Source organism: Myxocyprinus asiaticus, chromosome 12 (genome assembly GCF_019703515.2).
Source record: "Myxocyprinus asiaticus isolate MX2 ecotype Aquarium Trade chromosome 12, UBuf_Myxa_2, whole genome shotgun sequence".
Taxonomy (NCBI): domain Eukaryota; kingdom Metazoa; phylum Chordata; class Actinopteri; order Cypriniformes; family Catostomidae; genus Myxocyprinus; species Myxocyprinus asiaticus.
In genome coordinates this window covers 29,844,647-29,859,028 of record NC_059355.1, presented here as the reverse complement: position 1 = coordinate 29,859,028, position 14,382 = coordinate 29,844,647, and the positions used below count along the sequence as shown (strand labels likewise).

General features: G+C 41.3%; 1 protein-coding gene across 2 annotated transcripts in view; it reads left to right on the top strand.

Annotated features, from left to right (window-relative positions):
- The window catches only part of LOC127449471 (pituitary adenylate cyclase-activating polypeptide type I receptor-like), a 67,418-nt gene extending 53,326 nt beyond the window's left edge, over positions 1 to 14,092 (top strand). For both annotated transcript variants that reach the window (XM_051712913.1, XM_051712912.1), the window contains 10 exons: positions 307 to 407; positions 6,041 to 6,138; positions 6,827 to 6,959; positions 7,334 to 7,487; positions 7,948 to 8,008; positions 8,133 to 8,202; positions 8,342 to 8,433; positions 8,555 to 8,684; positions 8,964 to 9,005; positions 9,616 to 14,092. In XM_051712913.1, the coding sequence (XP_051568873.1) occupies positions 307 to 407; positions 6,041 to 6,138; positions 6,827 to 6,959; positions 7,334 to 7,487; positions 7,948 to 8,008; positions 8,133 to 8,202; positions 8,342 to 8,433; positions 8,555 to 8,684; positions 8,964 to 9,005; positions 9,616 to 9,804 (1,070 nt within the window). In that variant the 3' untranslated portion in view covers positions 9,805 to 14,092. The remainder of the gene's footprint in view (positions 1 to 306; positions 408 to 6,040; positions 6,139 to 6,826; positions 6,960 to 7,333; positions 7,488 to 7,947; positions 8,009 to 8,132; positions 8,203 to 8,341; positions 8,434 to 8,554; positions 8,685 to 8,963; positions 9,006 to 9,615) is intronic.
- The last annotated feature ends 290 nt before the right edge of the window (positions 14,093 to 14,382 follow it).

Below are 14,382 nucleotides of genomic sequence, written 5' to 3'. Positions count from 1 at the left end.
TGCAATTGTGTGGCATATTGAGGAAAGGTGTGCTATTACTATTCTAAGTGATCAGATTAATATTTTATGCCTGGCAGACAAAAAATGGTCACAAACAAAACAAAACATCTCATTTACTTACATTGAAGGAGGAAACATCACATAGACTTGGTGGTGTTGGGGTCTTTTGACTTGGGCCAGTAAGCAACTAGAGCAATGTTGCAAGCACCTCTCACATTTTCTTCAGAAAATTAAAAAATTTAAGTGTTAATAGCGTATATTTGCTTTTGAATAGTATTTATTATTATTATTATTATTTCTTTGTAGACTTTGGAAAGGTGAGTCGTAACTGCACTGAGGATGGCTGGTCAGAGATGCTCCCTCACTATGTTGACGTTTGCCCTTTTAATGACAATGGAACAAGTCCAGTAAGTATCTTTCACCTTTTCTTTTTCTTCTCCTTTTGCTTCTATTTATTATTTTCCTCTGCCTCCTCTAAAATATCTAAAGACATGGGCATTAATTACAGAGAGGTACTAAAATCAAATTATTAGATTTGTTCCCTATCTGTCACTGTAGTGTGTCGATGTAGTGACACTAGGGGTCACTCTTGGGAGCCCGAGACACCTCTGGTCTTTGATAAAAGGCCAATGAAAATTGGCGAGTAGTATTTGCATACCACTCCCCAGGACATACGGGTATAAAAGGAGCTGGTATGCAACCACTCATTCAGATTTTCTCTTCGGAGCTGAACAGTCGATGCTCACTGAGCTGAATTCCCATGGCTGTTCATTCACCTCTGCTGGATCTGACGGTGCATTTCAGCGGCTTCTCCCCCCTCTGCACTGGTGCACTGCAGAGAACACCCCTGGGCGCTTCGGCAGAAATAAAAGAGTATATTTCTCTAAAAGAGCATATTTCTCTAAAAGAGTGGCACACACGGAACGTCTTTTTAAAGATGCGTCTTTTTAAAGATGCCTTTCCGTTTGTGTGTTATTCCTGGTTGCACTCATTATCTCTCATCCTCTGATGGCCACGATCACTGTCTTTCGTTTTGGGCGCTGCTCACACGGAGACAGCGTTCGTGGATGGGTCATGTACTCATTGCGAAAACGTGTCCATGGCAACGATGCGGTCGCGGCTTACCTTCGTAAGAAAGCAAGCCACTCCAGAGGCTCCCCGCCTCAGTCCTTCTACCCATGGGTATGAGGCCAGTGTGGCTAGCACTGGGGGCGATTTGGGGACCCCAATGGGACCACCTCCGCCGGGTATCCCCCCACGGACCTCCCATTCCCCAGCAAGCTCGTCTACCCTGATCGGGCTCCCGGATGAGTCTGCCAGCTCGTCTCACGGCGAGTTCGACCTCTTATTCGGAGCCTGCAAAGGTGATGAGCTCTCGAGCACAGCATCGGAGAGCAGGCTCATCCAGTCGGATGCGGAAGCCTCAGCTGGGCTCCTCCCTTTGGGTGCAGTCGCCCAGTCACAGGCTGATGCGGAGATGATGACATGCTTTCCTGGGCAGCCACGAGCGTCAGGTTTGAGAGGAACCCTCCACTATCCCCTGAACCCTCACGGCTCAATGATTGGTTCCTGGGCTCGCGGCGCCGCTCACAGCCACGCCCCACCCCCGTTCCTTTCTTCCCGGAAGTACATGAAGAGCTGACAAGGTCATGGGAGGCACCTTTTACTGCCCGGTCCCGATCTTTCAGCTTCCCCGCCCTCACTACCCTCGATGGTGGGGCGGCCAAGGGCTATTCGGCAATCCCTCCGGTGGATAAGGTGCTTGCGGTGCACCTATGCCCGCAGAGCTGCCACCTGGCGCGGGCGCCCAAAGCTCCCGTCCAAGGCCTGTAGGTTTACGTCATCCCTGAGGGCCTAAATCTACGGTGCCGCTGGACAAGCCGCCTCTGCCCTGCACGCCATGGCTCTCCTGCAAGTCCACAAAGCCAAGGCGCTAAAGGAACTGTACGAGGGTAGTTCCACCCCAGGATTGATGCAGGTGCTGCGCTTGGCGACCGACCTCGCTCTCCGGGTGACGAAGGTCACGGCGCGGTCTCTTGGGCGGGTGATGTCCACCTTGGTGGTCCAGGAGCACCACCTTTGGCTCAACCTGGTGGAGATGGGGGAGGCCGACAAGGCATGGTTCCTTGCTGCCCCCAATTCTCAGGTTGGCCAGTCTGGCGACACCGTCGAGGACTTTGCCTAGCAGTTCTCAGCGGTGAAGCAGCAGACGGAGGTTATCCAGCACATCCTGTCCCGGCGCGGCTCAAGATCCTGCACCCCGTCTGCTCGTCGCCAAGGGCGTCCCCCTGTGGTGACTGCACCGGCTCCGCCGCAGCCCGCCCCTGCGGCCTGGCCCCGGCATGGAGCCCACTGCAGGAAGCAGACACCACCCATCTCGCGGCCACCAAGAACCCGCGAAAGGCTTCGAAGCACCCTGAGACTGGCGACCCAGGGACGACGAAACCTGCTGCTCTGGAGCTGGTAAGTAGACCACTCCATCCCCGGTGGAGGGCCAGGAAGAGAATCTTTTGTTACCTTTGCATTTAATTGCGCTGCATCAGCAAGAGCGGTTTCCTTGTTCCCTGGATCACATACCCAGTGTGCACGGCCATCATCATGACCACCGTCCACCACTCCATTTTGGCAGGTTTGGCGCTCCAGCGGTGGTCTCCCTGCCCCTGAGCACCCAGCTGTGGCACAAATCCACCCCCGATGTGACAGTCTCCACGGGTCACGAGGACAGGCCAGGTAAGTACTTCGATGTCCCTGAACTCAGCACGGCCACACGGTGTGGCACCTCAGGCTCCGCCCCGCCGCGAAGCCCCACCTGCCGGTACGTCCGACAAGATTGTCCCTCCAGCCGAGATGAAGAAGGGGTTTTACAGCCCCTACTTCTCTCTCTCTACTACGCTCTCGCACCTCAGCCGACTAGGGCTTTGGGTCAACTGGGAAAAGAGCAAGCTCCTCCCGGTTCAGAGCATCTCTTTTCTCGGTTTGGAGTTGGACTCAGTCTCGTTGACGGCGCGCCTCATGAACGAGCATGCACAGTCGGTGCTGACCTGTTTGACGGCATTCAGACAGAAAACAGCGGTTCCACTGAAACTCTTTCAGAGGCTCCTGGGGCATATGGCATCCTCAGCGGTGGCCACTCCGTTTGGGTTGATGCATATGAGACCGCTTCAGCACTGGCTTCAGACTCGAGTCCTGAGATGGGCATTGTGCCACAGGACACATCGTGTGGCCATCACGCCGATCTGTCACCGCCTCTTCAGCCCTTGGACCGACCTCATATTTCTACGGGCAGGCATTCCCCTAGAGCAGGTCTCCAGGCGCATCGTGGTTATGACAGACGCCTTCAGTACAGGCTGGGGCTGCGTTGGCACATCAACTGCCTCGAGTTGCTGGCAATTCTGCTCACCCTGCAGAGGTTCTGGCCATTGATCCAGGGCAAGCATGTGTTAGTTCGGACAGACAACATGGCAATGGTAGCATATGTCAAACGTCAAGGCGGTCTGCGCTCCCATTGTATGTCACAACTCGCCTGCCATCTCCTCCTCTGGAGTCAGCAGCACCTCAAGTCGCTGCGAGCCACTCATGACCCGGGCAACCTCAACACTGCAGCAGATACACTGTCACGGCAGGTTACCTCTCGGACCTCACGCTCCTCGCGACAGTCCCCCTGGCAAATTCCCCTGAGGAAGGATCTTCTTTCTCAGGGACAGGGCACCATCTGGCACCCGCGACCAGACCTCTGGAATCTCCATGTCTGGCCCCTGGATGGGACGTGGAAGACTCAAGCAGTGGTAGACATGATCACTCAGGCTAGGGCCCCCTCCACGGGGCACCTGTATGCCTTTAACTGCCGTTTGTTCGCTAAGTGGAGTTCTTCCCGACGCGAAGACCCCCAGAGATGCACGGTCGGATCGGTGCTTTCCTTCCTGCAGGAGAGGTTGGAAGGCGGCTGTCCCCCTCCACCTTGAAGCTGTATGTAGCTGCTATAGCGGCACACCACGACACAGTGGACGGTAAGTCCTTAGGGAAGCATGTTCTCAGGTTCCTGAGAGGCGCAAGGAGGCTGAATCCCTTCAGACCGTGCCTCGTTCCCTCACGGGACCTCTCTGTAGTTCTTCAGGGTCTACAGAGAGCCCCCTTTGAGCCTTTGCAGTCAGCTGAGCTTAAGGCATTCTCCTTTAAGACTGCCCTCCTGACTGCACTCACTTCCATCTAGAGGGTAGGAGACCTGAAAGCATTCTCTGTCAGCGAAACGTGCCTGGAGTTTGGTCCGGGCTACTCTCATGTGATCCTGAGACCCCGACCGGGCTATGTGCCCAAGGTTCCCACGACCCCTTTTAGGGACCAGGTGGTGAACCTGCAAGCGCTGCCCCAGGAGGAGGCAGACCCAGCCCTGACATTGCTGTGTCCAGTGCGTGCTTTATGCATCTATTTGGATCACACATAGAGCTTTACACATAGAGTCTCTGAGCAGCTCTTTGTCTGCTTTGGTGGACAGCGGAAAGGAAGCGCTGTCTCCAAGCAGAGGATCGCCCACTGGCTCATTGACGCCATAACTATGGCATATCACGCCCAGGATGTGCCGCCCCCGGTAGGGCTACAAGCCCATACTACCAGGGGTGTAGCGGCCTCCTGGGCCTTGACCAGGGGTGCCTCTCTAATAGACATCTGCAGAGCAGCGGGCTGGGCAACACCCAACACCTTTGCGAGGTTCTACAACCTCCGGGTGGACCCAGTTTCGTCCCATGTAGTGGCACGCACAAGCAGGTAAGTCCGGGACAGCCGGCCGGGTGTATCGCTTGCGCATAGTGCCTTTCACCTCCCCTGAGCTGAAGACGTATGCCGTTGACTCCCAGTTGATTTCTTCCGAGCCCTGTGGCAGACGAGTTTGCGGAGAAATTCACTGCCAGCTCAGTACATGTGCTAACTAAGCCCTGTACTGGGGTAGGTGCTCCACATGTGTTGGTTCCCTGTAGGTAACCCCATGCTACGTATATCTTCAGTTAATTCGTTTCCCTGTTGGTAAACTGCGTCTTCCTTGGGCACTCTGCCCCAGTCACCATGCTTGTAGTAACTCCTCCTCCGTAAGGTAGGACCTACCATGGGACATCTCCACTTGGCATACTTCTGACAAAGCTCGGCAAGACCATGTGATGTATTTCCACTTAAATACCCCCCCCCCCCCCGGATGGGGTGTGGTCTCCACGGTGTCTTCCCCTTGGGATGGACACCCCCCCCCCCCCGTCTAGACCTGGTGGCCCCAGTCGGTTAATTCCCTTTTTTTGGGGGGAGAGGGAAAAAAAAGGGATAAGAGGTCACGACTGGGCTAGCCCATCTCTATCTTTTGGGTAATCGACTTGTCCCCAAAGGGCTGTTCGACAATCATAACAGTGTTGGGGGAGGTTACATGTTGGCCTGGTGCACTGGCTACGAGGCACACAGTGGTCTGCCCGTCACACACCGGCAGTTCACATAACAAAGTTCAGCCAGTTGCGGCATTTCGTATAGGGACCCCTAGTGTCACTACATCGACACAGCATTGAGTGAGTGACAGATAGGGAATGTCCTGGTTACTTGCGTAACCTCCGTTCCCTGATGGAGGGAACGAGACTTTGTGTCCCTCCTGCCACAACGCTGAACTACCCGCTGAAATGGCTGGGACCTTGTCTCGGCTCCTCAGCACAAAACCTGAATGAGTGGTTGCATACCAGCTCCTTTTATACCCCTATGTCCGGGGGAGTGGTATGCAAATACCACTCGGCAATTTTCATTGGCCTTTTATCAAAGACCAGAGGTGTCTCGGGCTCCCAAGAGTGACCCCTAGTGTCACTACATCGACACAACCTCTCATTCCCTCCATCAGGGAATGGAGGTTATGCAAGTAACCAGGACGTTTTTTATAATATAGTGCTGTTTTTGTTGCAGTAGTGAACTGTATATTTGGAGAGAGAAAGTAAATTGACCACATTTTTTATGTTTGTGAATGGGGTCTGAAATAACATAGCATCAACTTGACATTGATGTTTTTCCTCTCTTTGTTGAGCAGGACATGTACTATGTGTCAGTGAAGGCTCTTTATACTGTGGGCTACAGCACCTCGCTGGTGTCTCTCACCACTGCCATGGTCATTCTCTGCAGGTTCAGGTAAGATGTCAACCTGGGTCAACCTGTTTGCTCAGAACAAGGTCATGAACCATCATCTATACTTAAACATTACAGGAAAACAGAGAACAGGGCCATATTTGTCTTAGTAAGGTGTAGAAGTAAAAAAAAAAAGAAGAGATGTGTTTTGAGCACAGATTGTCAGTTACTTTTAAATAAATACTCAGTGTTAAAGTTGGTGATGACCATTAGTAGATTTTCTGAATATTTCAATTTGCATATTGTATATTGTTCTATGGTATCCAACTAGTTCAGTAAGAAAAAGACAAAGTGTACTTATATTAGCCCCGAAATGGATCAAATCAAATGTTGTCTGCAAACAAATGATGAAAGACCTTTTCTAGACCTTAAGAAATTAACCATTGACAACCAGAAAATATTAATTTTGTTATTAATATCTGTTGTCCTATAATTTAAAACAATTTTATAGTTTAAAACAAACTTATTTTGTGAAATAATTTGCTTGAAAAGTTTTCTTGTGCTTTCTTTCTTTCAACATAAATGCCACATTGTTATATTTTGTTATCTAATGCAATGGCATTCATACAAGTGTGACTTAAGTGTCCAAATACATTTGGGAGCCATTGTGTACATTGCTGTTAATGCTTATGCATTTTTGTTCAATTTTATGATATATTTTATGTTTTATGTTTATTTTGATTCAATGTAGGAAGCTACATTGCACCAGGAATTTCATTCACATGAACCTGTTTGTGTCGTTCATCCTGAGGGCCATTTCAGTTTTCATCAAAGATGGCATTCTATATGCAGAGGAGGACAGCAGTCATTGCTTTATACACACAGTGAGTCTCATTTGCTCTCGTCTTCACATCACACATAAATAGACAGTCATGGTGATGAGCCCATTAACATCTCGGGTTGCCTATGTCATTAATTCTTGGAAGGAATTAGTCTCAGAATGACACGTTTGTGTTGCTGTTATGTGCTTTAATTTGCTTCAGATAATGAGGTCTATGTAGTCACCCCACAGTTGCTTTTTCCATTGGCCAACAAGCTTAAAGTGCTTAGAATGTTATCCTGTACTACAGTATAATTCTCCTGTGGATTCTAGTTTTGAGTGAGGATATTTTAGGGGCTAAAAAAAGAAAACAAATTATGCTTTAGGTCATATCAAATCAGATAAATAGTTGGTTAATGTATGTTGTTCATTGTGCAGGTGGAGTGCAAGGCGGTGATGGTATTTTTTCATTATTCTGTTTTGTCAAACTATTTTTGGCTGTTCATCGAGGGCTTGTATCTGTTTACTCTGCTCGTTGAGACATTCTTTCCTGAGAAAAGATACTTCTACTGGTACACCATTATTGGATGGGGTAAGACACAAAATAAGGCCCACACAAACATGCACATGCAAGATACATTCAGACACTCCTGAACACATACAGTATCATTAAAAGTATTTTCCCCTCTTTTTCCCTGGTTTGCCCCCTTCAGATGTACTCTATTTTTTGCATATTTCTCACAGTGAAAGTTATGCAAAATATCATATAAAACTAAGAGTTATAATTGATTATCTTAAATAAATGCAATTATCACTTACAAACTGAATTTAGTGTTTGCAAAGGTTTTCTTTGTTTGTATTACATTTTATATGAGGTTCCATGAAGCAATTCTCTGTGACAAGCATGCAAAAATAGAAAAAATCAGGAAAAGGGTCAATACCTTTTCATGACACTGTACAGTAGCTCCTGTTAATGTAGTGTCATGTGAAAAATCTGTTTTACTGTATATGTTTTACATATCTATTTGATTTTTCTATGTTGTCCCATTCAGGTACTCCAACAATATGTGTGGCTGTCTGGGCTGTCCTTAGAGCACATTTTGATAACATTGGGTAAGATATTAGATTATTGCATATTATCTATAATTAATATACTTGTTTTAAAAGAAAAAAAAAATTTGGTTAACAAATGCTTAAAACGACCTTTCCATGTGAGCACAAGTGACTTTGCCTGTAGGTGCTGGGACATCAATGACAATTCTGCCATCTGGTGGGTAATCAAGGGTCCTGTTCTTGCTTCTATTATGGTAAGAGCAACTAAAAATATCTCCATACTTCCATAAAGCGCACATATTTTTACTTTATTGTTCATATATATTGCATTTTCATATCGGTTCACTAAACAGTGCTGCTAAATGTGCGTTGTATGTTTTTTTCTACACTCAGATCAACTTTATACTCTTCATTGGCATTATTATAATCCTAGTGCAGAAGCTGCAGTCTCCAGATATTGGAGGAAATGAGTCCAGCATTTATCTGTTAGTCTTATACATGATTTTATGCTAATAATTTTATACATTCCCATTCTTAAAATTATGATCATTACATTCACACGTGGAGTATTATTTTGACATCACTGGTGTGTTGTGTGATTGACAGGCGTCTGGCCCGCTCCACTCTTCTCCTCATCCCACTATTTGGTATCCATTATACTGTGTTTGCTTTCACACCAGAAGATGTCAGCAAGAGAGAAAGGCTTGTGTTTGAACTTGGTCTTGGCTCTTTTCAGGTAGACAAGCCCTTATTTGTTCTTTTAGATGTGGAAGTACAAATATAAACAAAGACGACTATCTCGTTTTATGTTTTGATTTCATTTATATTCTAGATCTACATATTCTGTTTATAATTGTAATCTATATCTTACTTAATTCATGGTTTATTTATGTTAAGGTCAAAGTTTGACCAAATGCAGAGATAAGCAGTTACACTTACACTATATTTATTAGTATTTTTATTTAATGATAATAATTGTTATAGTTGTTTTCCAAATATTCTCTGTTCTTTTCAGGGTTTTGTAGTTGCTGTCCTTTACTGCTTTCTCAACGGAGAGGTAAGTGCCATTGGAAAGAAAAATTATTTAAATTAAAATAATAATAATAAAAATATTGTTTAAAAAAGAAGTAGACATTAAAAGTGAACTATGCTCCCTTAAATATAACATTTTCAGTCATTTATGATGTGGATTGTGAAAAAAAAATATTTTAGCGTACAAATAAAAATAAATTAAACATTTAAATAATGTTGTATATTTTATGTTATTGCAGACATAAATGTAAAATGTAAATAATATTTACATTTTTCAAATCATATTAGTACCATACGTTCAACGACAAGTACTTTCATATTTATAATACTACTATTTAAATAAAACTATGGCACCGCCAATATTTTGAGGTTTGAGTACCTTGATACAATCAACACTAATGTTATAAAAGAAGTGTTATAACAAAAATCATTCTTAACTACAATAAAGTTTATATTAAACACTTGTTTCAAAACCCTTCAGCTTGCATTAAGCTTGGCTTAAAGAAATTTGATGGAAAGAAACTCACACGATTTTAAAATTCACGTTTATCGAAGACTAGCATGGATATAGATGCACAGATCTCCTCCTGTAGGATCCAATCAGCTTAATAACCCACTGAAGTTTCTCCCCAAAGGTGCAGTCGGAAATCAAAAGGAAATGGCGCAGCTGGACTGTGAACCGGTACTTTGCTGTGGATATGAAGCACAGGCATCCGTCACTGGCCAGCAGTGGTGTGAATGGGGGCACCCAGCTTTCCATCCTCAGCAAGAGCAGCTCACAGATCCGCATGTCCAGCCTTCAAGCTGAAACACCAGCCACATGAGTGCTTAGAAGAATAGACTGAAAGCCAAACTCCTAAGAACAAGAGCTACATAATGATCTATGTCAACATCCAAGTCCTGTTTCATTTTCTTTTGACAATGAACTATATGTCTGTCAATTGTCCATAGACGACAGGCAGTGGATATGGAAATCTGAGGATCTCCCAACCAATCATCTATTGTGTGCCAAGAAAAGATGAATACTTTTGATGTGGACTTGTGGATGAATCTCAACCTGTGATTTTATCTGAACCTGTGAAAGAAGGGATTTACTGTATAAGCCAAGAGTCTGCTTTGAACAATAGGAATAAATGAATCCATTGCAATCCACTATTTACGATATGTTTCTATCCAGAATACTGAGACTCGGCTAAAGAAGAACAAGGTGGATATTTTTGTACATATCTACACCACACCAGTCTCTGTGCTGTTTCTTTTTGTCTTTGAAGATTTCAGACAGCTCCTCTTTGCTAATAAAGCTATATGTTTCTCCATGTGATACTTCGTTTAATCTTTGAAGATGCAGTTGGAGAGGATAAAGACACAGATTCAGTTACGGCTGGTGTCCCAGTACAGAAAGTTTGACATAAAAAGCCTTTGTCTGTGAAAGAGAAGGAACCACATATTTTCCACAGGAGCTTAATCAGTCACTGATTCTTGAATGCTGATACTCAGACTCATCAGTCATTTAATATGTAATTTAATTTAATGTAAATATTTCATCTTTACATTGTGTATCTCAATTGAATGACTGAATGAAGGACTGCAGAAAAATCAAGTTGAAGGACAAATGATGGCACCAGGGAGAGAATCATTCTTGGGAACTACAGTGTCATGTGACCTATTTTCCAAATCCTGATAGGAGGATTAAAAGCCTCTGGGTTTCGGCTGTACATTCACAGCCCTTAAAGTGAAGCTTGGCCCTAAATACCTTTCTGTATTCAGGTGATCTGTATATCTGAAAGAATAAGACTTTTTTATATATCTCTGCCTTTTTTAGGTTAGGTTTGATTATCATGTGGGAGCTGATAAGCAAAACTAACATTTGAATCCTCAATGAAAACAATGAATAACTTTTCAACTTGTCTTCATGAGTGGAATCCTCTTGTGCTTTAAATGTGTATTAAATGTGCTTTTAATTTTTTAAACTGCCGTTAGTACAGGAAATGTCAGTTAGAAAATAATGCAACAAAACTCATGCCAATGGCATAATACAATATATGTGGGTAACATGGGTTTAATATTTTTGTCATATGCATGTTTATTCCCCTCTTACATTTAGAATGACTACTATCCCTGGTGCAGTGAATTTACAAGAATTGTGAATCTTAACAATGGATCACCTATGGCAATGAATAATTGGTTTTCAACATGTTCAACTAAGCTAAATTTCATGATTATACATAACGTCGAAACGTCTGGCTCATAGTCTTTGATATTTTTATCATTTTGTAATTTAATGTTGTAATTTAAATATCTCTAGTATGATATTTCAACATCAAACACTTATAAGTAGAGCACTTTTAAGATTCCAAAGATGATTTTTTGAATATTTTAGCCCATAAGACGTCATTTGCATACTAGTTTGCAAAGGGTGTAAAGTCTTTGCAACTGATGTCACTGAGTATATACTTAAAGTGCCTTTTTTGTACAAAATTTAGATTTTTTTTTTTATTTATTTATTTTTTTTTTTACGTAGCTAAACTGCAACATACAACGGCATCTCTCTGTGAAAGTGCTTTTGTTATGCTTCAGTAAACCAAGAGGCCTTTTTCTGGCAAGGCCTTCAATTTCTTTCAGAAATTAAAAAAAAAAAAAAAAAAAAAAATGTATGTTTCTTTTACATGTAAATTTTAATTAATATCAAGCCCAAAAACAGTGTGAAATTGGTAATAATTTTCTTTTTATGAATATTACATTTCACATTAGACTCATTAATGCAGCATTATTTTGGAAAGAAACACATAGAAACACACACACACACACACACACACACACACACACACACACACACACATATATATATATATATATATATATATATATATATATATATATATATATATATATATATATATATATATGAATTCTTCCAAATTTATTTAAGAAGCTGTTTACATTTATATCCTCCTTTTGTGGCACAAATTTGTTTAAGAAACTGTTTACATTTATATCCTCCTTTTGTGGCGCATTCTGATTATTGTGTTTGAATGGATCTATTCCAGAACAAATGCCTAGTTTTTCAAACGATAACTGCAAAGAGAAAAAGGCACACATGGACAAAAATATATAATACAGATTATATGTTTTATATGATTATTATTTATTTATATGTAAAATTATACTGTATTACTGATTTTTTTAGTAGTTGCATTATCAAGCATTTGAATTTGACATACAGTATTAAACTTTAAATGGAACAATTAAGCTTAGTGTTTACAATTATTAAAACAAATGTGATAGGGTCAGTCCTAAACTGAAATACTGTGTTATTATGATCTATGTAGAACCAGTTTAAAAAAAAAACAAACAAAAAATCTCTCAAATTTTTTGAAGCTTTGGTCGATGATTTAAAAATACTTTTATTCAAAAACGTGCAATTTTAGCATATGATAAACAATTATAGTTAGCATATAGTAAATGTTTTACTAATAAGTGCTGAATATATCCTTTATATTCAATTTAAACATTGTCTGTTACTCAACAGATCTGATACATCTGAAACGTATTTTTCTAATTCTTGTTTAGATCAATAACACCATCAGTGTGTGTTAGCATTACACTCTGCTAAGTGTTGTCATGCAAAAGTAAACAAGCTTTAGCAATACATTGTGGATAATGCAGAGAAAAAAAATAGTTATACTTTTTAGTGAAGATAACACAAAAACTAAATAATGTGCATCTGTGACCGTTTTCAAGGTTGTGCACTGAAGTTGTAATTTTGTATTTGAAAGCACTCTTGTTAATAATATTTAAATGTGTGGTTCTCTGCAGTGCTGCCTAATCTTCTTGAATGATGCATGCATTTCCTTTGATTTTTTGGGCACTAAAGCATACAAAAATTGGGTGTCTTATTATATTGTGTTCAGCAATATTGATTTTTTCCCTCCCAAGAGAAAATACATCATACAAATAAACTATCACACCACAATGACAAAAACATGTGATATTTCTTGTCTTAACCATATAGGGCCAACAAGCTCGTGCACTTTCTTGAAATTGATATATATATATATATATATATATATATATATATATATATATATATATATATATATATATATATATATATATATATATATACACACACAAAAGTACTGTTATAATTAACGGGATGTAAATTGATGTATATTAATATATATCAATTTACATCCCGTTAATTATAACAGTACTTTTTGTACAAAAGGCTATTTTAAAAACTCTAAATTACACACTTTGGTCTAACAAAAACAAGTATACTATACATGAAGTGTTGGACAAGACCTCTTTAATACCTCTCATTCAAAGCAGTTGGATTGCAGTGCTGACACAGATTTTATAAATCTATACAAACACTTACCCTGTTCTCACCCAGTTATTTTTTTTTTTTTTTTTTTACCTTTTATGACAATGAACAGAAAACATTGCTCTTACCATTCAGCATGTGTGCCTGCATTCACCACTGCAGTATTCCTTAGTTAGAATGTACATAAATACTAGCTGATGGGAAATGAAGTTAACACAGTCAACATTAAATGGGTAGGAAGATGAAAATCTGAGGGGTTTTAAATTTTACATTATATTTTATTAACATGTTATGTTTTATTTTAAATGTAAATTGTGTGAAAATATATGATAACCAATATATGTAGAATAAACAGTTGATTTAGATGAAATATATAGAAAATGTTGATTTAATGGAAATTTACTAGGTGTATAGTATCACTTCAAGCAAACTAGATGTGGAACCTGTGAGTGTTTTGTCTTATTTTAAATTCTAGCACATTTACCACAGCAAAATATGAATATAGTGTTTAGGAGTTTAGGGGGCTTGTAATGACAGTAGAATAATCTGAATGTTCTAGACAATGTTAACTTTACAGCCAATCTTGCTTTGTGAAGAATTGCTTGCTTTGTACATTTTTTTTTTCTCTGTGAACATTTTAAGTCACTTTGATGTAAAATGTATTTTTTGTTTGATGTATACTGTATACTGTATTTTTTGTACATTATGAAATGTATTTTAAAAGCCCAATTAAATGTTTTTACAAGTAAAGTTGAGATTGTCCAATAAAACTCTCTGACCATAAAGACATCATTCCAGCTATCAAAATGTTAAAGGAACAATTCACCCAAAAATGAAAATTCTCGCATTTTCTCACCCTCATGCCATCCCAGATGACTTTCTTTCTTCTGCAGAATACAAACACGGATGTTTTGAATAATATCTCAGCTCTGTTGGTCAATTGAATGCAATTGAATTGTAGCTTGAACTTTGAAGCACCAAAATGCACATAAAGGCAGCATAAAAGTAATCCATACGACTCCTGTGGTTTAATTCATGTCTTCTGAAGCGATATGATAGGTGTGTCCTTTTTTAC